Below are 24216 nucleotides of genomic sequence, written 5' to 3'. Positions count from 1 at the left end.
ACTGGTTCTTTTATAACAGAATGAAGCAGTTTCACTCCATCAACATGAAAAACATCTTGACACTTTCTGACAAACTTCAGAGTGATGCCTCCATCAACAGCAACAGAGGTGCCAGGAACTGGTACAGCAGCTCCAACTGCAGACATTAATGCACAGTATTTTATCTTGGCCTTTAAAATCTTTCTCTTCTTATTGCAGATCTCCTGGCTGATGTTGGGCAGAGCAAGAAGCAGAACATGTTGCTGGTGTTGAGGAAGTTCCTCTTCTAAGGTGTGACATAAACGCTCAAAGCCATACTGGTGGGGTTCAAAGTTGGAGATCAGGAAGACCTTTGGAGATGGAATATGAAGCTTTTCAAGACCTGCATGAAAACAGAGTTTAATGTAAAACGTTAAATATTTCAGGAGGCTGGGAGCTGGAAAGAGTTAATATACAGAGACTGATATAAAAATCATCTGTGCATCCATTTTCTGAACCACGTAATAGTTGTTAGGGTCATGGGAGGGTGGCGCCAATCCCAGCTTCATCACAGGGCTGACAAATACAGATGAACAACCATTCACTGTCACATTCACACCTACTGGTAAAGTAGATTGACCAGTTAACCTGTTAAAGCGCATTTGTTTGAAGAGCCAGAGTAACCAGAGAGAATCTACACAGAATCCACACTAACTCCACACAGAAAGGCCCACACCAGGAGGCACTGGAATCAAACCCAGGACCTTTGTGCATCAGTTCATGTGAATGAAAAACATCCATTCACATTTAACATACATTGTCTGTAGTTGTGAATCTATAGTGCATACATGGAGTTTACTCCACTGTGGTCAGTGCAGATCAGATCTTATATTCAGTAGCAGTGATGCAATAGTGAGAGAAGAGTTTTGGTTAGTGTGATAATAACTAATGGGGATCCTACGTAAATAAGAAACTAAAGAAATTTACCTTCAGTGCAGTTTTTTCTGATTCGATCAAGGGTGTTTTCCTCATTGAAGTCTCTCTGACTTCTTTCCTCATCTTGCATGTTGTGGTCAATCTTGGTACGAACAAAGTAGAACTTCTTCTCCATTTTCTGAATCTCCTGAGCGAGTTTTGCATCATTTTCTCTGAAGCGATCAGCTGAGATGATGATGAAGAAGTCAAACTTCTTAAATTCTACATGTTCCAGATACTCGTCAGCTCGGAACTTGGTGGTTCCAATGCCAGGGAGATCCCATAATGTAACATTGGGATATTTTGGATGGTTGTAACTTTGATTGTTTGTTTGTTTGTTGTAACATAGATTATTCTGAGTTAATCAAAAACAATGAATGTGACTGATCATATACAGAAACTGATAGACAGATAGAAGCAGTAGATACATGGTATTTTTTTAATTAGTTCATAATGTTAACAGTAATGACAGTGTTTTTAAACTAACAAACCAACATTTCAAAAATCATTATGAGACGGTGGTGTTTATAGCTCATATTTTCCTAAAAGTGTAGCTAGACTTAAACTTATTCCTGATGCTCAGAATGAATTGACTCAACACATGAAATAAATGTCATGTAAAAACAAATAACTACATTAATCAGTTAATATGGTGTCAGTTACATTTAAATGCTGATTTTTGTTCCACCACAGATTTCAAAGTGTGATGTTATTAACTCTATATCACACTTGGGTGCTCAAACCCACTGCCTTCATATTAGCCTTTTGTGCAGCTTCAGTGAACTTGTCAAGAATAAATGTGAAAGCTGTGTAGGTTGCTAGGGAAGACAGACCCATTGCTACTGGGATTCCAACTACCAGGATGAATCTGGTTCCTTCCTCTGCTGCTTTTAATGAAGTTAAAAATGCAGATGAGGACAAAACACGGAGTATAAGAGCAAAAGTCATTTTTCCACCTGACTTTACTGGTTCTTTTATAAGAGAATGAAGCAGTTCCACTCCATTGATCTGAAATACATCTTGACACTTTGTGACAAATGCCAGAATGATGCTTCCATCAACAGCAACAGAGGTGAAAGGAACTGGTACAGCAGCTCCAACTGCAGACGCGAATGCAAGGTATTTAATCTTGGCCTTTAAAATCTTTCTCTTCTTATTGCAGATCTCCTGGCTGATGTTGGGCAAAGCAAGGAGCAGAACATGTTGCTGGTGTTGAGGAAGTTCCTTTTCTAAGGTGTTCCATAAGCGCTCAAAGTCATACAGGTGGAGGTCAAAGTTGGAGATCAGGAAGACCTTTGGAGATGGAATAAGAAGCTTTTCAAGACCTGTATGAAAACAGAGTTTAATGTAAAACATTGAATATTTTAGGAGGCTGGGAGCTGGAAAGAGTTAATATACAGAGACTGATATAAAAATCATCTGTCCATCCATTTTCTGAACCACTTAATGGTTGTTAGGGTCATGGGGGGGTGGAGCCAATCCCAGCTTCATCACAGGGCTGACACATACAGATGAAGAACCATTCACTGTCAATTCACACCTACTGGTAAATTAGATTGACCAGTTAACCTGTTAAGGTGCATTTGTTTGAAGAGCTGGAGTAACCAGAGAGAATCTACACAGAATCCACACTAACTCCACACAGAAAGACCCACACCAGAAGGCACTGGAATCAAACCCAGGACCTTTGTGCATCAGTCCATATTAATGAAAATCATCCATTCACATTTAACATACATTGTCTGTAGTTGTGAATCTATAGTGCATACATGGAGTTTACTCGACTGTGGCCAGTGCAGATCAGATCTTATATTCAGTAGCAGTGATGCAATAGTGAGAGAAGAGTTTTGCTTAGTGTGATAATAACTAATGGGGATCCTATGTTAATAAGAAACTAAAGAAATGTACCTTCAATGCAGTTTTTTCTGATTCGATCAAGGGTGTTTTTCTCATTGAAGTCTCTCTGACTTCTTTCCTCATTCTTCATGTCCAGGTCAATCTTGGTACGAACAAAGTAGAACTTCTTCCCCATCTTCTGAATCTCCTGAGCGAGTTTTGCATCATTTTCTCTGAAGCGAGTATCTGAGATGATGATGAAGAAGTCAAACTTCTTAAATTCTACATGTTCCAGATACTTGTCAGCTGTGAACCTGGTGGTTCCAATGCCAGGGAGATCCCATAATGTAACATTGGGATATTTTGGATGGTTGTAACTTTTAACCTCTGTGGTGGTTTCTACACAACCAGTAGGAGCAGCATTCTCATCTGTGTTGTCGATGCTTCGAGAGGCATTAACAAAGGAGGATTTACCAGAACCAGTCTCTCCTGTGACAGCAATGTTCAGTGGAACCTGTTCATGCTTCTCCAAATATTCTTTCACCTTTTCAGCTATCAAAGCAGCATCACCAGTTTTCAGTGCTTCTTTAACAGATTCCTCACATCGGACCAACTCAGCTGGATCCCCCATGATGATACTGGAAAAGGAGAAAAAAACATATGAAAACTTCTGCCCCAATATATGGTCTGAAAAAGGACTTAACTTAGTGACAATGTTTGTTTACAGGAATGTAAAAGAATGCTGGAATTTATATATTTGTAGTCTGATACATAGATGTAAAAATAGAAATGGAAAAATAACACTGATGTTTGACAACTACTCACTCAGGTTCTTCTTGATACTGGAGACTGAAGCACTTCTCTGATTTTCACTGTAAGAACAGAGAATAAATGTTGTCAGATGAATTCAATCCTTCATCTATGTTTCTTTCTGGAGAGGCTTCATGTAGCACTGGTCACTTATGAAGAAAAACAGAAGGGGAGGAGTCAGATGTTGTTTTCCTTTTAGTGAGTGTGAGTAATAGTGAAACAGAAACCGTGCTCTGGCCAACTGATGGAAAAATACAATGTGAATAGTGGGTTCGACTATTTCTGTGTATGTGCGTTAATAGTCCATGGGCCAGACCAGATGGTACCACTCAAGGTGGCAAAGGTTACTTATACTTTTTGAGAAGATACATGTCTGTAGTCAACATTTTGGTATGATAACCGTTCTGGAGTCACAGCTAAATTAGTGTTATCAGCTGTGAAAATTTCCCTCCCCCACTGAAAAAATGTATTTTTGTCATTAGTGCATATCTTGGTATTTACCCTTGTTAACGACATATTTCAGTGTGTTTTATTAATATGTTTAGTATCACGTTAAAAGGGACACTGAGCTTTCATTCAAGCTCTTTTGACAATACTTTTAACAAACATACAGTAGACACTGGAGCTCTTCAAACTTTTAATCACACACATTTTTCCTACAATTTCTGCCTAAATCATCTTTTTTTTTAATCCTGCAGCATCAGGAAGCATCAGAGATCCAAAATACAAACAATATGGGCAAATTATACATTTCCTGAATCCTTAGAGTCATGCCAGTATTGCAGTATCTCATTCTGGGGGGGGGGGGGGGGGGGGGGGGGGGATTTTCAACCTTCTATAAGACAGTTATTCTAAGAAAGCTGACCAAAGTCAGCAAGACCACATTCATTTTATGCATTTGTTCAAATCAATGGCAATACGGGATAATAATTTATCTCACAGTGAGGTTACAACTGTACAACTAACGATTCTGAAAATAACCATATAATCTAATTCTGAGGAGGTTTCAGCTGTATATAAGGCAGACAGTTTAACTAAGACCAAATATGATAAATATCTATAAGCCTTCTAAAGTTTAAAGTAACTCATTTACCAACAGTACATATGTTATGTTTAGAGCATGGGTGACATGGTGGTGCAGTGGAGAGCACTTGTGTTTGATAAGTTCATCTAAATTGCCCAAAGGTGTGAGTGTGATTGTTTATCTCTATATGTCTGTCAACAGGGCCGGACTGAGACTCATTTTCAGCCCTGGAGTTTCATACCGCAGACTGGCCCACTTTAGATCACAATCAATTATTATTAAAATCATGCAATTATAACCTTACATGTTAGGCCTACACACTGTTCTGCACAGCCTTGTAATTCTGTGTATTTTCTAAAATATTTCCCATTCAGCGCAAGTAAAGGTTGCTTCACAATGTGGATTTATTTCAACAGTGAGTGCACATCGACATCTCCAACATTATTATTCCTCACAATACAACAATAACAGAATCTATATTTTTCTTCTTATAAGTGTTAACATTTTTCAAACCTTTAAAATGTTTGAAATGAAATGAAAGAATATATAAAAATATTAAATAAAAAAATAATAATAAAAAAAAAGCTTGCTGCACTTTCTAATAACTATTATTTTTGTATCTTCTGCAACAAAAGATTTCCATCACAACTTACTTGCAGTTTGTTCCATCATTGCTATCAAAAACTTTTGGCATAGTGATATTAGGGGTTTGATGAGGATGATAAGAAAAAAATATATGTGTATCCTGTGACTGAGGGCGAGCAATGCAACAACAATCCCCTCATCACTACTGGCTCCTGGCTCTGCTTCTGACACTAAAGCACAGTTTAAATGCTCTGAATTCTCAGCACAAACCTTCTGTTTCCAAAGCCTTGGTGTCAGTTTCATTCATGTAGTGCTGAATCATCTCAGAGCCCCTTTCATACTGAACAGGCCTACACCATTATCTTCACTGGAGCCTATTTCTTCTAATCCTCTTCCCTCTCTGAGCAGTCCTACCTGCCCACTCTGGACTTGTGGGCTCAAACCAACATCAACAACATCAACAAACCAACATTTCAAAAATCATTATGAGACGGTGGTGTTTATAGCTCATATGTTCCTAAAAGTGTAGCTAGATTTAAATTTATTCCTGATGCTCAGAATGAATTGACTCAACACATGAAATAAATGTGATGTAAAAACAAATAACTACATTAATCAGTTAATATGGTGTCAGTTACATTTAAATGCTGATTTTTGTTCCACCACAGATTTCAAAGTGTGATGTTAACTCTATATCACACTTAGGTGCTCAAACCCACTGCCTTCATATTAGCCTTTTGTGCAGCTTTAGTGAAATTGTCAAGAAAAAATTTGAGAGCATTGTACGTTGTTAGGGAAGACAGACCCATTGCTATTGGGATTCCAATTCCTGGGATGAATCTGGTTCCTTCCTCTGTTGCTTTTAATGAAGTAGAAAGTATAGATGAGGACAAAACACGGAGTATAAGAGCTAAAGTCAGTTTTCCACCTGACTTTACTGGTTCTTTTACAAGAGAAAGAAGCAGTTCCCCTCCATCAATATGAAATACATCTTCACACTTTGTGACAAATGCCAGAATGATGCTTGCATCAACAACAGTAGAGGTGCCAGGAAGTGGTACAGCAGCTCCAACTGCAGACATTAATGCATAGTATTGTATCTTGGCCTGTAAAACCTCTCTCTTCTTATTGCAGACCTCCTGGCTGATGTTGGGCAAAGCAAGGAGCAGAACATGTTGCTGGTGTTGAGGAAGTTCCTTTTCTAAGGTGTTACATAAACGCTCAAAGTCATACAGGTGGAGGTCAAAGTTGGAGATCAGGAAGACCTTTGGAGATGGAATAAGAAGCTTTTCAAGACCTGTATGAAAACAGAGTTTAATGTAAAACATTGAATATTTTAGGAGGCTGGGGGCTGGGAGCTGGAAAGAGTTAATATAAAGAGACTGATATAAAAATCATCTGTCCATCCATTTTCTGAACCACTTAATGGTTGTTAGGGTCATGGGGGGTGGCGCCAATCCCAGCTTCATCACAGTGCTGACATATACAGATGAACAACCATTCACTGTCACATTCACACCTACAGGTAAATTAGATTGACCAGTTAACCTGTTAAGGTGCATTTGTTTGAAGAGCTGGAGTAACCAGAGAGAATCTACACAGAATCCACACTGACTCCACACAGAAAGACCCACACCAGAAGGCACTGGAATCAAACCCAGGACCTTTGTGTATCAGTCCATATTAATGAAAAACATCCATTCACATTTAACATACATTGTCTGTAGTTGTGAATCTATAGTGCATACATGGAGTTTACTCCACTGTGGTCAGTGCAGATCAGATCTTATATTCAGTAGCAGTGATGCAATAGTGAGAGAAGAGTTTTGGTTAGTGTGATAATAACTAATGGGGATCCTACGTTAATAAGAAACAAAAGAAATTTACCTTCAATGCAGTTTTTTCTGATTCGATGAAGGTTGTTTTTCTCATTGAAGTCTCTCTGACTTCTTTCCTGATTCTTCATGTCCAGGTCAATCTTGGTACGAACAAAGTAGAACTTCTTCCCCATCTTCTGAATCTCTTGAGCGAGTTTTGCATCATTTTCTCTGAAGCGATCAGCTGAGATGATGATGAAGAAGTCAAACTTCTTAAATCCTACAAGTTTCAGATACTTGTCAGCTGGGAACATGGTGGTTCCAATGCCAGGGAGATCCCATAATGTAACATTGGGATATTTTGGATGGTTGTAACTTTTAACCTCTTTGGTGGTTTCTACACAACCAGTAGCAGCAGCATTCTCATCTTTGTTGTCGACACCTCTAAAGGCATTAACAAAGGAGGATTTACCAGAACCAGTCTCTCCTGTGACAGCAATGTTTAGTGGAACCTGTTCATGCTTCTCCAAATATTCTTTCACCTTTTCAGCTATCAAAGCAGCATCACCAGTTTTCAGTGCTTCTTTAACAGATTCCTCACATCGGACCAACTCAGCTGGATCCCCCATGATGATCCTGGAAAAGGAGAAAAAAACATATGAAAACCTCTGCCCCAGTATATGGTCTGAAAAAGGACTTAACTTAGTGACAATGTTTGTTTACAGGAATGTAAAAGAATGCTGGAATTTATATATTTGTAGTCTGATACATAGATGTAAAAATAGAAATGGAAAAATAACACTGATGTTTGACAACTACTCACTCAGGTTCTTCTTGATACTGGAGACTGAAGCACTTCTCTGATTTTCACTGTAAGAACAGAGAATAAATGTTGTCAGATGAATTCAATCCTTCATCTATGTTTCTTTCTGGGGAGGCTTCATGTAGCACTGGTCACTTATGAAGAAAAACAGAAGGGGAGGAGTCAGATGTTGTTTTCCTTTTAGTGAGTGTGAGTAATAGTGAAACAGAAACCCTGCTCTGGCCAACTGATGGAAAAATACAATATGAACGGTGGATTCGACTATTTCTGTGTATGTGCGTTATTACTGTAGTCCATGGGCCAGACCAGATGGTACCACTCAAGGTGGCAAAGGTTACTTATACTTTTTGAGAGGATACATGTCTGTAGTCAACATTTTGGTATGATAACCATTCTGGAGTCACAGCTAAATTAGTGTTATCAGCTGTGAAAGTTTCCCTACCCCACTGAAAAAATGTATTTTTGTCATTAGTGTATATCTTGGTATTTACCCTTGTTAACGACATATTTCAGTGTGTTTTATTAATATGTTTAGTATCACGTTAAAAGGGACACTGAGCTTTCATTCAAGCTCTTTTGTCAATACTTTTAACAAACATACAGTAGACACTGGAGCTCTTCAAACTTTTAATCACACACATTTTCCTACAATTTCTGCCTAGATCTGTCATATCAGTCCCTGGAGTCTTGTATGTTTTGTCTGTCTTGTGTGTCATTTCCTGTTTTATTTTGTTAAGTCCTCCTCTTGTGTCATGTCTGGTGTCTTTGCTTCCTTTCCCTGATTGTTTCACCTGTGTTGATTACCTGTCCCCGCCCTGATTTGTTCCACCTGTGTCTCATTGTCTTCCCTCCCTTCTGTGTATATAAGCCCTGTGTTTTCACCTGTCCTGTGCTAGTTTGTATTCCTCCCTCGTGGTGTGTTTACCAACCAGTGTTCTTCTCAGCCTGCCTGCCTGCCTGCCTGCCTCCCTCCCTCCCTCCCTCCCTCCCTGTACTTCAGCCTGATCTGCCACTCTGGTGTTCGACCCTTTTTGCCCGGATTCATGGTTTGTGTTTTTGCCTTTTCCCTTTTGTACCGGTGCCTGATTGCTAGACTCCCTGTGTATGACCTGGTCTGTCCCCTGACGCTCCTCTGCTTTCTCCTAGTCAGGTTCCCCTCGTGTGCTCCCGACCCGGGCAATGAGCTTTCTCTTTTAGATTCGGACGCCGTTATGAATCCACGCAAACAATCCTTCGAGGATTCACTCAAGACCCCTTTGTCTGAACTGTTTATCCTGTCCGTGTTTAATAAACACCACTTAACTGTATTTTTGTCTGTGGGTTGTGCATTTGGGTCCAGACCTCGTACTACCGGTTCTAACAAGATCTTTTTTTTTTTTTTTTTTTTTTTTTTTTTTTTTTTAATCCTGCGGCATCAGGAAGCATCAGAGATCCAAAATACAAACAATATGGGCAAATTATACATTTCCTGAATCCTTAGAGTCATGCCAGTATTGCAGTATTTCATTCCGGGGGGGGGGGGGGGGTGATTTTCAACCTTCTGTAAGACAGTTATTCTAAGAAAGCTGACCAAAGTCAGCAAGACCACATTCATTTTATGCATTTGTTCAAATCAATGGCAATACGGGATAATTTATCTCACAGTGAGGTTACAACTGTACAACTAACCATTCTGAAAATAACCATATAATCTAATTCTGAGGAGGTTTCAGCTGTATATAAGGCAGACAGTTTAACTAAGACCAAATATGATAAATATCTATAAGCCTTCTAAAGTTTAAAGTAACTCATTTACCAACTTAACAGTACATATGTTTAGAGCATGGGTGACACAGTGGTGCAGTGGATAGCACTTGTGTTTGATAAGTTAATCTAAATTGCCCATAGGTGTGAGTGTGATTGTTTATCTCTATACAGGGCCGTGCAGAGAGCTATAAAGGGGCAGGGGCTCAAACTTCCAAAAGGGCACATGAAAACGAATAACCACCAATTAAAAAGTTCACATTTAGCAGCAAGCAACATTATTAATCCACAGCAAGTCAAAGATTGACCAAATGGTCCAGATCCATGTCCTCAATACTGGGTGTGTCCTCCCTGGGCCCTAACACAGGCTGTGCACCTTCTGCACATACTCTGGATTCACCTCCTGATCCTATCTGGGGGGGATGTTGTCCCACTCTTCCTGAAGGGCCTGGATGAACATCTGGCGGTTGCCAGGTGCTGGACGCCGAGCATACACGGATCTACCAAGAATATCCCACAGATGTTCAATGGGATTGAGATCTTTGACGTGCTGTGGATTAATAATGTTTGTTTCTAAATGTGAACTTTGTTGAACTACCCTTTGTCATATTTTACATTCTCCTCTGGATACCCATCCACTCTTTTGTTGTTTGTTGTATTTTGTTTGTTAATTCAATGTTTTGTTAAGAACAAGAAAGAATTTGTTTTCATATTTAATAAAATGGTGTGAAATGGCATCACATAGAATATGTGATAAGTTTCTTTTGATATTCAGTTCCTATAGAAGTGTAAATACAGATGTAATGTGTAGAAGTTTTTGTGTGTTAATACCCTGCAAAAATCTACACCTTACCAGGTGTATTTTTCTCATTCCTAGTCCAAATATCTCATCACACTTAAAATAAGACAAAATCACCTAAAGAGTAACTTTTCAGTGAGATATAAGAACTTGGTTTTAGACAATAGATCTGGAAAATCTTATTTCAAGAAATCTTAGTAAGATAATTTTCACTTGTTCCACTGGCAGATATTTTTTGCTTAATTCAAGATTTTTTTTTTTTTTTGCTCAATTCACCAAAAAAATCTGCCAATGGAACAAGTGAAAATTATCTCGGAAAGATTTCTTGAAATAAGATTTTCTAGATCTATTGTCTAAAAATAAGTTCTTTTATCTCCCTTACAAGTTACTCTGTAGGTGATTATGTCTTATTTTAAGTGTGATGAGATATTTTGACTAGTAAATGAGAATAATACACTTTGTAAGATTTGGATTTTTCCAGTGCAAGTCCAAGATAAATTCTTCAAAACAGATGTTAAATTATGTATAAAAGCATGACGATGAATGTTAATAACTAGAAATACCTTCATTTTACACCTGGTTTTACAGTGAAACATTGAATATTTAGTTTCTTTTCATTATAGGACATATTTATGATGATATTTAGGTCTACAGTTAAGAAATCATGTAGAGGAAGTGTTAACCCAAGCCAAACCATTTAACATTACATGATAATAAAGTTTATATTGTAGTATTTATAGCTGTATCATTTAATATTGACCAGGTTGATGGGAATATTTGTGGAGGTTTGTGGTTATTTCAAATAAGATTCACTCAAGATGTTTGAGGCGAACACGGATATTACGATAATCGATCCAGCGGTTTCTGAAACAAAAGCAGAAATGTCAAAGTGTTGGCACTGATGAAAGAGTCGGGGGATTTTACATGAGTTTTATGACTCTTGTACACCAAAAGGGCCAGATTTAGGTATTGGATGAGAAGAAGACTTGGATGTGTTTTCTTTTTATGCAATTTTATATCAGTTTAGCAGAATTTAATTACTTCAGCACATTTTAACCCATTAAGACCCAGTGGTACTTTTATGGCAGCTTCTAAATGATTTTTTTCTCTCTTTTTAACGTTTCTTATGTGATATATCACCATTTATTATAATAAAAACCTCTGTGTTTTGCATTTTTCAGTGTAAATCACTTACTTTACCCTATACTTAATTTACTGATCATGTAGATGTTCATTAAAACTCAGAGTAAACTTAAAGGTATTATGCAAAAACAGAGAAAGCTGAAGAAAAAGTGACTGTTTCAGCAAGTGAGGACTATTACCATGTGTTACAATTTTGCGGCTAAAACTCAACAGTTAATGGAAATAAAACAGAAGCAGATCTGTGTGAGTGCTTCAGCAGGACTCAGACTCAGGTGGACACCCAGCTGTTAGAGTGTGCTAGTCTGGGAGCTCATTCCATGACGTGACGATGATATTGAATTATTTACTCACTTACCATCGCTTTTTGGCCCCAAAACTATAGTTGTTGAGGAACAGGACCAGGACCAAAAGCGACCAGTGAATGTTTTGGGCAGATAGCGGGGTGCACTGTCACGTACCTTATCGCGGCGCTTCCCTCCTCCTCGTTGATTCTCCAGACGGCATGACGTGTGTGTGTGTGTGTGTGTGTGTGTGTGTGTGTGTGTGCGCGCGCGCCGTGTGACAGAGATGAAAGGACACCATGACCAGGTCCAGTGACAGCCAAATTAAACCACTCTTAACATTTATTATCATTGATCAAAATTTTAGTCACGGAAATTTTAGTCATGGAGTTTTTTGCACAAAAAAAAAAAAAAAAAAAAAGAATAAAAAGGGCACTTGCAGGCAGAAGATCAAAGCGGCAGGGGCTCAAGCCCCCCCCCCGGCCCCCTGCTGCACGTGCCAGGGCTACAATGAAGAGTATGGTGTAGGCCTGTTGAGTATGAAAGGTGCTCTGAGATGCTCCAGGATTCAGCACTACATGAATGAAACTGACACCAAGGCTTTGCAAAATAGAAGATTTGTGCTGAGAATTATGAGCATTTTTAAAATGTGCTTTAGTGTCAGAAGCAGAGCCAGGAGGAAAAGTCACAACGAAGTGAAAGAGCCCTACGTTATTTACCTCATCAGATGCTGGCATATCCGCGAAATGTGAGGACCTTGAATCCAGAGCAAGAAGGAACAATTTACGCATTTACGGAGTAAAAGAAGACAGAAGAAAACAACAGTAACATGATAGATTTCATTAGTGACCTTATCCGAACATCACTTACATTACCAGGAGACTTGAACCTAAACATAGCGAGAGTACACCGCTCCTTAACTATGAAGCCGAAAAATCCAGAGAGTCCACCCAGGTCCATCATCGTTCGGTTTCTGGATTACCGAACCAAAGACAGGGTGTTCCAGGAAGCATGGAAACACCGCGGAGGAACGACATATAAAGAGCAGAAATTTTTTTTCGACCAGGACTATACAGTGGATATCAAGAGGAAACGCAAGCAAGTGAGAGACGTAATAAAGCGACTGAAAGAGAAGAACATAAAAGCACAATCGCCATTTCCAGCCAAGCTGAAACTTCACCTGGAATCCGGAGTAAAGACCTTCACATTCCTCGCAGATGCAGCCGAAACACTGGAGGGTTTGGGTGTCCACGTTGAAGTGGATGAACGGGAGACACTGCTCACCAAACTTTCACGGAATAACTGGACTGAGACTTCAAACAGACGGGGCATGATGACCAACGCGGATCTGAAGGGGTTTTTCTACAATGAAGAATGACTGTGGACTCATTTAATACCGTGAGTAAACTTCGGTGAAATGTCACTTAATACATAGACAATTGTAAAGCACTATTGATATGTTTTGGCTAGTTTGTCCATAGAAAGCTACAGGGAAATATATTGGAAAAATAGACTCTCCTCAACTGAGTTCTCCTTACTTTTTTCCTTTTGTTGTGATATTTTCTGCTTTAAGTTTATTATTTTGGTAAATTTACTGTTTACGGGCTATTGTAAAGACATCCGACTTACGTTTAGCCACTCGCACTGTGTGCACACCCGGAGAGACTGTCAACAACTCTGTCCTTGGTGAGACTGATGGGTTTTAAATCAGTCGGGTTTTTGGAAGTCAGTTCTTTCTTCCTGTTTGATGAATGTTCTTATTTTCATCTCTGTTCTCTACAATGTTCGATGCTACATGTAAAGGGTGCAATTGTGTGGTCATATGAAGTGCATTATATGTTTTCAGGATTATCTTTAAAGGATGTATGAAGGGGTACAGCTGTCCAAATGGATAAATTGACTATAGTCAGTTACAATGTCCATGGTTTAAATCATCCTATAAAACGAAAAAAAAAAAGAATATATAGCAAACCAGTTGAAAAAAATGCATTGTTCTATTGCTCTGTTACAAAAGACTCACTCAAATCAAAATGAACATCTAAAACTAAGAAGAGAATGGGTCAAACTAGTAGTGCTTCCAATGGAAAGAAAAAAGGGGTTGCAATTTTAATAAACAGAACTGTGGCTTTTAGTGCAGAAAAGGTGGTACAGGACAAATTAGGAAGATTTGTTATGGTAATAGGAAGAGTGGGGAATCTGATATCTCAATTTTGAATGTTTATGCTCCAAAGGAACGCGATCCAACTTTTTTTAAAGAACTGGGGAATGTAATAGCAGATAATGCAAAAGGTATGTTAATAGTAGGAGGAGACTTTAATGCAGTACAAGATGGAAAGATGGATAGGACCCCAATGGAAAAGGGACCCCCAAGTCCTAAAACACACATGTTAAATAATTTCATTTCTGAATTGGGACTTGTAGATCCATGGAGAGCTAAAAACCCTAAAGGGAAAGATTTCAGTTTCTTCTCTAATGTTCATAATAGCTACTCTAGAATCGATTTTTTCTGTCTACCTCTACAATATATTTATAAAGTAATCGATTGCCATATTGAACCTATAACCTTAAGTGACCATGCTCCAGCCATATTACAAATAGATTTAGGAACGCATTCATTCTTTAAGTATTGGAAACTGAATGTCTCACTACTGAATAATACAGAAACTGTAGATGACTTGAGACAAGTCTTAAAAGAATATTTTAAAATAAATGATAATGGAGAAGTTAATCCTACAGTCTTATGGGAGGGAGCAAAAGCGGTCATAAGAGGAAAAATCATACAGATATCATCACAACTGAAGAGAAAGCGACTGGAGGACCAGCTGAATCTAGAAAACAAAATAAAACTTTTGGAGACACAACACAAAGATACAAGATCAAATGATATGATTATTACTGAACTCAAGGAAGCAAGAAAAGCTTTAGATAAACTTTTATCACTCAAAGCAGAAGGAGCTTTAAGATTCATTAAACAAAGATATTATGAGAGGGGAAACAGGGCTAGTCGTCTCCTAGCTTTTCAACTCCGCAAAGCTCAAGCTGACCGAACTGTCGCCAAAATAGTCCATCCAACAAGTACTAAAACAGTATCACACCCCAAAGAAATAGCAGAGGCATTTGCAACATTTTACAAAAATTTATACAGAGAACCTAGATTACAATCAACAACTGATAACACCAACATCTTCCTTAAAAAATTAAAATTACCCACATTAACGAAAGAGGCATCATCACAAATGGTTTCACCCATCACAGAATCTGAAATAAGAGATGCAATAAAAAGACTGAAAAATAATAAATCCCCAGGAGTAGATGGACTTCCCGGAGAATTTTACAAATGCTTTATTAATGACCTAGCACCAGTATTAACAAGGGTATTTAGATACGCTCTTTCTAGGGACAACCCTCCTGAAACTTGGTCACAGGCTATCATATCTGTAATTCATAAGGAAGGGAAGGAACTACAGTGATCCCTTGCCAATTCGCGCTTTAAGTTCCGCGGTTTTAGTTATTCGCGGATTTTTCAGAAATATTCATCAAAAAATAAAAAATCAAGAAAAAATCGCGGAAATTCCGCGAAAATCCACCCCACAGCAGACGAGAGGCCGCAGCTGCCAGTGAAACGTACGGCCAAGGAAATAGACGACAACATGGTGTGGGCTGTTGAATTCGGCAACAGGATAGAGGGTGTCATGGCCCTGTATAAAAGCATCTTCGCCGAAAAGAAGAAGCAACGGCAACAGCTCCCCATCACCATGTTCCTTGTCCCTCGGAAGCCATCAGCCGAACCTTCAGCTCCCCCGCCAGCCTCCCCGTCTGCCGCTGCTTCGCCAACTCCATCCGAAGAAGCTGCATTACTCGACGATCCAGCGCCTCAAGTAACATCTGACGACGAGGCGCCCCTAGAAGAGCTATAAGGCTCCCTTGACACCTGTGCATTGTGTCATCTTCATCGTCTTCATTGAAGTGCACAGGTGTTTCATCATCATCATCATCATCATCATCATCATCATCATCATCATCATCATGGGCCTCATCGTCAGTCAAGGAAGGAGCTGCTGGAGTCTAATGTAAGTGTTATTTTATATAAAAATGTTAAAAGAGAGAGAGAGAGCGAGAGAGAGAGAGCGAGAGAGAGAGAGAGAATTCTAGGATAGGCTCGGGGGGCTCCGGCTCCAGTTCGCGGATTTTCGATTTTCGCGGGGGGCGCCGGCCCCCATTAACCGTGAAAAATAAGGGATCACTGTAACATTCTGTGAAGGATATAGACCCATTAGTTTGCTATGTAATGACCAAAAACTGTTGACAAGTATTTTAGCACGAAGAGTTCAAGTATATATTGGATTATTAATTAAGCCAGACCAACCAGGGTTCATCCCATGCAGACAGAGTGCTAATAATATAAGGAGAACCTTGAATATTATTAACTATGCGAAGAAAAATAAACAGACATCAATGCTCATAAGTTTTGATGCACAGAAGGCATTCAATACTGTGAATTGGGAGTTTCTGTATAAGACGCTGTCTGCAATGGGATTTCATCAAAAATTTATAAATTGGGTTAAAATTATTTATAAAAAACCAAAAGCAAGGGTCAGAGTAAATGGATGCTGTTCTGATTTCTTTGAATTGAAGCGAGGGGTGAGGCAAGGAGATTGTCTTAGTCCTCTGCTTTTTGCCATTAATACTGAACCCTCAGCAACATATATAAGACAAAATAACAAAATAAAAGGCATAAGGGATATGGGGAATACAGAACATAAAATATCCCTATATGCAGATGACATCTTGACTTACATAAGTGAACCAATTACATCTGTTCCTGCCTTAATGGATACTCTGAAAGAGTATGGTGAACTTTCTGGTTATCAGATCAATCAAACAAAATCGGAAGCTATGATGCTTAAAGGACAATGGCCTATTCAATTAACAGGAAGTTTTAATTTTCGCTGGTCACAAAAATTCAGATACCTGGGGATAATTTTAACGGCAGACCTATCAGAATTGTTTAAAAACAATTATGGAAAGTTGATGAATAGTATAAAAGCAGATCTTATAAGATGGGAAATGTTACCACTTTCTTTAATCGGAAGAATAGAAACCATAAGAACGAATATTCTGCCCAGACTGCTCTTTCTTTTCCAGTCTTTACCTATCTATGTCTCCTCCGCTACTTTCACCACCATAGATAAATGGTTCTCAAAATTCATATGGCAAAGTAAACCCCCAAGACTTAAACTTAGAAGACTATTGTGCACAAAAATCAATGGAGGCCTGAGTTTGCCTAACATGAAAATATATTATTGGGCTGCCCAATTAAGACCCATGGTCTCCTGGATACTACAAGAAAAGGATACTATTTGGGTAGGAATGGAACAGTCTGAATGCTCAGATGTTCCATTGAACTCCATCCCATTTCTTAACTTAGATACTGGTAGGATAAAGAAGTTTTCAAATATATGGGTTAAAAATACTTTGAAGGTATGGTTTACTGTTAGGAAAAAATTACAACTACCTAAGACTATATCCAGGGCCATGAAAATAGCCAACAATCCAGAATTTCTCCCATCAAAACTTGATAAGGGCTTTGAAAGATGGAAAGAAAAGGGTTTAGAAGTCTTAGACCAGTTATTTGAAGGAACTATATTAAAATCATTTGAACAACTTAAAGAAAAATATGATTTATCAAACCAGGACTTTTTCAGGTTCTTACAAATACGAGACTACTTAAACAGACATCCAGAACGGGAAAAGCTCTGCTCTCTACCATCTAAAATAGAACACTTTTTAATTTCAACAATAGATGGAACAGTGAAGAAAAAATTTATATCATATTTATATAAGATAATAAATGAGGATATGGGAGAGAATAATTTAGATATTAAAGAGAAATGGGAACTAGAGATGAACATAATTTCTGATGAACAATGGGAAACTTCATTTGAACAGGGACATAAGACAACAAATAGTCCTAATTGGAGGGAATACGGATGGAAGCTAAAAATGAGATACTTCAGGACGCTTCGTATAACATCGAGATGGAGCAATACCTCATCTTTGTGTTGGAGGGGTTGTGGCTTGGTAGGAGACCATACACATATATTTTGGGATTGTCCAAAATTATCAGAATATTGGAAAAATATTCAAAGAGAAATAAAAGGATGTTTGTCCATAGACCTACCAATGAAACCATCACATTTTATACTGGGCATAATACCTGAGGATCTTCAGGAAAACAGTCTAACAAAACTGCTTAGGATACTTTTATTGATTGCAAACAAAGTAATAACAACCTCCTGGTTAAAGCCACAACCCCCCACAATAGTCCAATGGAGGGATAGAATTCAGGATGTGTACAACATGGAATATACCACTGCAGTGTTACAAATGAAAAGAGAAATATTTATGAACAGCGGGACCCACATTAAGTCACATTTTAATTTGATGTAAGTGTTGTTGCTTTTTATTGTTGTTGCTGTTGTGGATTTCTATTTTGTTCTATCTCAGATTCTGAAAGAATGTCAAGGTTCTACCATGTTGTGTTTTAATGGCTGATGTTGATCTCTCCTGAATATTCTGGTCCCTGTGGACTTGGACTTGAAACAACCATGGACTACTACCCCCATTAAGACTGAGATGTGAGTGTGTATATATATATATATATATATATATATATATATATATATATATATATACACACACACACACACACACACACACACTCATATTTCTGTGATATAATGATTTGTTACAATGCACCGTATGACTACACACGTGAAATCTAATTAAAAAGAAGTAAAAAAAAAAAAAAAGTCCTCAGTGTCTGATGACAGGTCTGTTGTCTTCTTCAGGGACTTCCTTTTTCATCGCACCAATATAAGATCTAGGCATGAGCCTCCTTCCACTCTGAAAAGAAAAGAAAAAGGTGTTTTAACCTACATTATGAAGACTACAAGGAAAAACAGACAATGAGTTTGTTCTGGTGTCAATCTGTCCATGTTTATTCATATTTCATCTGCTTTTTCAGTAAACATAATTTAATTTAGGAAAAATTCTGGTGTGGTTTGTAATACATTCCAGTAAATTTCCTTTACATCTGATCCAGTGCTACAGTACATCTATGATGCACATAAACCAAAGTTTTTATAAACCTCTACCCAGCATTTATAAAAATGTCTGTTTTTGTGACTTAAAATACTGCTCATGTTTGGAGGAGAAGAAAATATATCCACAGTAGTGTGAACATGGTGTAAAGCTCAAATTTCTGCTGTGTTTACTCAGTCACCTGACTTCTTCTCTCTCTCCAGCTCAAGGAGCAGAGGGAGCGGGAACGACGGTCCAAGAAGTGCGGTGCATCAGACAAGGTCAGCGGGGAGTTCGATGACCTGGTGTCAGCGTTGCGTTCCGGTGAGGTCTTCGACAAGGACCTGAACAAGTTCAAGCGTAACCACAAGCGCTCCGTCCCTCAGCTGGTGGAGGGTGGAGGCCGTGAACGAGCCGTCACTAAGGTCAACTACTAGACACAGAAGGAAAAAGAACAGAAAAACTGTAGGCACCTAAACTTCGCTGTGGTGATCTCTTAACACCTTTAGTCCAGGTCCTTGATCTGTGACCAGGCCGTCAGTGACATTAAAAGATGTACAGTAAATAAATAACGACTGGACTGGATGTGTGTGGACAGCCACGCCGTTTGAAGGATGCAAATTCTCCTCTGATTGGTCTCATGAAGCTGTTTGTCCCGGATGTTGTCGCGAACTGTTTTCTCCTGAGCTGGATGCAGGACGGCTGGGACTGATGGACAGATGGACGGACCACTGTGACAAATTATCCCATGTCTTTTGACCATATTCTTTCAACACTGCTCGAGTTTCCCATCATCACCTCTCACTGCTATATTTTCCCATAACCCCTGGAGTGGGCTGATCACGGACATTGGGATTAATCAGTCATACTGTACATAGACACAAGGGCCAAAAGCACAGAAAGAAGAGCAATGACAGAGTCCAGGGCAGATCAAAATATCAGAGAAGAAGAAGAAGAAGTGGAAAAAATGGATCTCATCACAGTCAGGGTTGCCTCAGATGTCCCTAAGAAAAGACACAGAACAGATGGATATGAACTTCCACTGCATCAACACTCCCAGAATGCTTTGCAGGCCACTGAAAGGAAGAGAAAGATTAGAAAAACAAAACGGTGTTAGGAGTCATCCCAGTGGCCTCCTCCAGCACACAGCATTCCCAGGGTACATTTTTCAGAGAATCCCTCAAACCACCGTCTGGGCTCGAATCCACCTGACACAGGGAGAGAACGGTGCCACAAGGGTCGAGCATCACCTCCACTCACCAATGATTCAGCATTGTTCTGGCATCAACTAGTGCCAAAGCTAAAAGAAAACAAATGTAAATGTATTAATACAAAACATACTGCAATTAGGCGTTTATACAGTATATATATATATAAATATATAAATACATATATATATATATATAGATAGATATATATATAGATATATAGATGCAGACAAGCTAATTGCAAAGATGTAGAGGTTTTTCTATGTTTTCATGGCATTTTTTTGGGTTTTGTACACGCAATGCATTATTTGTTGGTGTTGCAAGTTCACATTGCTGTTGAAGTGAATTTCTATACATTTTGCGCTTTATGTAAAAAGGTAACTGCTTGTCCTTTTCACACCTTTGCACTGTAGCTTTTTTTTCCTGAGAAACTTTACTTAAACCTCCTCACGCAACGTAAACCTGACCTTGTCCTCTGGAAAACATCCACTCCGTTGTTTTTAATTAGCTGTAGTTTGAATGAAGATAATGAAGGAATGCCATATACGAATTAATGGTTTTTATATTTTGCTAGTCAGATCCTTAAACGCTCTCCATCGGGGCTTTTCATGAGTCTCCTCCTCAGAATTTCTGTTGTTCATTTGATTGATACAGGGGTCTGTTCCACTGGTGCTAAAACATTTGGTCTCGGTGCCGTCAGCCCGTGTCGAGGCTGGGCCCTACTTACCGACTCTAACCTTGACCTCAAGATAAACTAGTGCTTGATCTTGCTGTAACTAAGATTATAGCGTTTCTGTGAGTATTTATTTCAGTCAGCGTTGATGCATCTGCTGATACAATACCAGGGTACAACGTAGCACTTCATGGCTTAATGTGTGCTTTTAAGTTTCTGTAACACTTTAGATTAACAGAACACCAACAGAATAGACTTGGATTTTTCCTTCAGGTTTCCCAAATGTTGGTTTACATGCAGAAAGACCCATCCCCTTGGGCTGCCTGATGCTACAGGATGAACTTTGAGGTATTTTTTAAATAATAAACCCCTTGCAGTACCCTTGACAAAGGCCTGGGTTTGGGTTTTTAATTTCTGTAGGGTTAGACTGGAGATAGGGGCTCACAAAGAGGTCTCAATATTGGGGTAGGGGCCCACCAGTGTGGATTAGGGGGCTAAAGATATATAGCCATGCCTCGGGAGATAAGGAAACTGACTGCCTCCCAACCCTGTCCATTTTAATCCAGAATTCTACAAACTTTATGAAATGTGCTAGTTTCACGCTGTTGTTTTTCACAATCAGCCATTTTAATCATTCCATCCAGGTGCATGGTCACTGAAGGGCCACATGTCAGGTGTCCAAGAGTGCAGTAAAAGGACTGGACTTGGGCTCTTTTTCTATCTGAGGGTTTCTCGACAGCTGTATTTGTCGGGGTATTTACTTCTTAACAGGCTGAAGGATTTGCACAACAGCTCCTGGTTCAGTTTTTTAAAGAGGAGTATAAATATTGCAAAGCCATTCCCCACACCACTAAAGAGAAATGTTCCCACTGCACTGAACTCAGTAAACACTTGGTTTATAGACAGTAAACAGTGTCATAGATCACAAGACGAGGACATTTGCAGTGACTGTATGTGATGACAATACAGGTCACAAACCTGTTTCTCATGGAACATCAGTGGTTTACTGACTTGAAATGGACCAGTAGACCGACTCCAAATGAAAAGTCCATGTTAAGAACTGTGTGAACAACTGTTGGGCCCTTAAACACCTTTTCATTTTCACCTTTAAGTGCCTCTGCTCCTGTTTTCACACATGTACCATTGCCCTTTTGGGATGTACTGCTCTCTAGAAACTCATTTAACAGCAGGATGCATGTGACAGTTGGAATATGACTAACGGGCTCCATCTTGTGGCATCATGTGTCATAACCTGTGTCAGTTTTCAGCTCAGTGCATTGGGTCGATACTGTATTCTTCACGTGGTCAGTCCACTGTGACACATGAGCCCAGCTCTGCACAAAGTCTAATAGACGAGTCCAACCGGTCACCTGTTACATGTTGACAGAACATTCTTCCCTCCATACCTTTGACTTATTTTACAGACATTTCATTGTACCCACATTTCTATGAGTTTAACCCATAAAGACCCACTGCTACTTTTGTGGCAGTTCCAAAATGTTTTTTTTCCTCTGCATTTAACTTTACTTAAGTGATTTATCACCATTTATTATCATATTATCCTCAGTATTTTGAGTTTTTTCAGTGAAAATCATGTATTTTTCTATATTTAATTTTCTGATCATGTAGATGTTCATAAAAGCTCAGATTAAAGTTGAGGGTTATTATATCAAAAACAGAAAAAACGGAAGAAAAAGTAAGTAATTATCAGTAAAAATCTATCATTTATTGAACATAAACCCAGTATCTCCATCCACTGTCATTGATCCAACTCCATGGGTTTTACTGGTGAATCAATGTTGTAGAAGATGACGGTGTTTCCACGGTAACTACAGAGCCTCTGAACGTCCAAATGGGTCATATGTGATGACCATGAAAAGATGACAAACTGAATTTTACACCAGTTATTTACATGTATTAATAGGTCTATTTCAGAAGTTCTTAAACATTCTAGATCAGTAGATGGTTTTGGTCACCGGTGGCTGTTTGGGTCTTTATGGGTTTAAAAAGAGACCGTCAGACAGAACCGTGAGAGGATCAGTGAATTCCTAAATCAGAAAGTTCAGAGCTTACCTGGTAAACCAAATAGATTCAGACTCTACTAGTTGGAAGGAGAAAAAGACAAATGATTGAATATTCTTTAACCAGCATCTCATGTATATTTCAGCTGTTCTATTTTCTAACCTCTGCTCCTTTGTCTTTAGACTTCATCACAGTTACTATATCAGACCCTTTAACTGTTAATCCAGAGGTCTAACCCTTATTGTAGTTGACACTATTTACCAAGGGGTTTGGCAGCATTGTCAGTATTATTACATGTTTGTGTGGTTACATGTTTGGCCATTGACTGGCAGATTATGGAGCATAAAGATGGAAATCAGAGGAATGAAATTAGTAGCTCGTTCAATGCACTTTTATTATGGGACATTTCCATATTTCCATTTGCAGCACCATTGTGAGGGCTGTAGGTCCCTCTGAAATGAGAAGGGTGCAACGAAAGAGTGGTGCAGATAAAAAAAATAAATAAATAAAAATGGTGTGAGGAGAAAGAGGAGAAGGGCAAGTGAGGTTGGGGACTCCGGCTGGTCCGCTGGAAATGTAATGACATGTGGGGACAACAAGGTGGCGCTGTCATGGAGGACGGGTGAACAGTTTTGTAGTTTTCACTTGTCTATGTCACCTGATTCAGTGTATTAAAAAAGGGAGGGAGGGGGGATGTTTACGACACCACCACGCCTCTGTCAAATATGCACTTGGGGTCAACCTGCATGCCTAAATAGGGGTGCACACCGTGTGATGTGTTGACTTTAAGCTTTGATAGAAATTTGCTTGCGATACAGAACACACCTGTTACCTGACATTTATTTGTACTGCCTGAGGAAAGTTGCACCCAGTTTTAGAGGTTGTATAATTGTGAGGAGTCAGTATTTTTATGGTTGGAAAAATATCCTCCACAGAAAGATGTACAGTTGGAAAGAAAAAAGCATTTTGTACACCATTCTTGATGTTTGAGATAAGATTAAAAAAAGAAGAAAACATTGAGGAATGTTCCATTCTCCTGTAAATTGTACCTCTATTTATTTGCCTTATTTAGTTTGCTATATTTTGTATGTACACACAGCATTACAACAAAATGTTATATTAAAAATATGAATAAATAAACTGTGGTCCGTGTATGATGGATAGACTTGTATAAGATGAGAATCCTTTTTTTTTTTTTTTTCATTTCTATATTTTTGTTTTGTATTTTTTCTCACCCTGTGTCTTTTGTAGGGTTACAATAAACCTTTGTCCCTGACAATGGATGGTCTGTTGTTTTTTTGTTTTGTTTTTTTTCAATGATTTGACGAAGAAAGAAATGACACTGATGCTTTTTAACCAGACATTTATTAGACCAAACAGAACAAAAAATAGTAACTTCACATTATTATTGAGTATTTGGTACTGTCCATAGATTA

The 24216-nt window shown here is 38.7% G+C and overlaps 2 protein-coding genes across 4 annotated transcripts in view; one reads left to right on the top strand and one right to left on the bottom strand.

Annotated features, from left to right (window-relative positions):
* Positions 1-20541, top strand: part of daam2 (dishevelled associated activator of morphogenesis 2) — a 135531-nt gene extending 114990 nt beyond the window's left edge. For all 3 annotated transcript variants that reach the window (XM_030127317.1, XM_030127315.1, XM_030127320.1), the window contains one exon: positions 19102-20541. In XM_030127317.1, coding sequence (XP_029983177.1) covers positions 19102-19314 — 213 coding nt within the window. In that variant the 3' untranslated portion in view covers positions 19315-20541. The remainder of the gene's footprint in view (positions 1-19101) is intronic.
* LOC115413829 (uncharacterized) lies at positions 1168-8600 on the bottom strand. The gene is made up of 5 exons (XM_030126942.1): positions 7829-8600; positions 7076-7641; positions 5891-6485; positions 2842-3407; positions 1168-2258 (listed from the first exon to the last, which is right to left on the bottom strand). The coding sequence occupies exons 2-5, from the start codon at positions 7632-7634 to the stop codon at positions 1657-1659; spliced, it is 2322 nt and encodes a 773-aa protein (XP_029982802.1). The 5' UTR covers positions 7635-7641; positions 7829-8600; the 3' UTR covers positions 1168-1656.
* Positions 20542-24216: the final 3675 nt, after the last annotated feature.

This window comes from Sphaeramia orbicularis, chromosome 22 (assembly GCF_902148855.1).
Source record: "Sphaeramia orbicularis chromosome 22, fSphaOr1.1, whole genome shotgun sequence".
Lineage (NCBI taxonomy): Eukaryota > Metazoa > Chordata > Actinopteri > Kurtiformes > Apogonidae > Sphaeramia > Sphaeramia orbicularis.
Note: the sequence above shows the minus strand (reverse complement) of the source record. Positions and strands in the feature narration are given on the sequence as shown.

What these genes read in the sequence shown, in the direction of transcription:
- LOC115413829 (XM_030126942.1), bottom strand. Translation starts at nt 7,634, where the DNA reads ATGGGGGATCCAGCTGAGTTGGTCCGATGTGAGGAATCTGTTAAAGAA. An exon ending in GCAGTGGGTTTGAGCACCTA is followed by an intron (nt 3,408 to 5,890) that starts AGTGTGATATAG and finishes CTCCTTTTCCAG; the next exon opens with TATCATCATGGGGGATCCAG. An exon ending in CAGAAAAAACTGCATTGAAG is followed by an intron (nt 2,259 to 2,841) that starts GTACATTTCTTT and finishes GTTTTCATACAG; the next exon opens with GTCTTGAAAAGCTTCTTATT.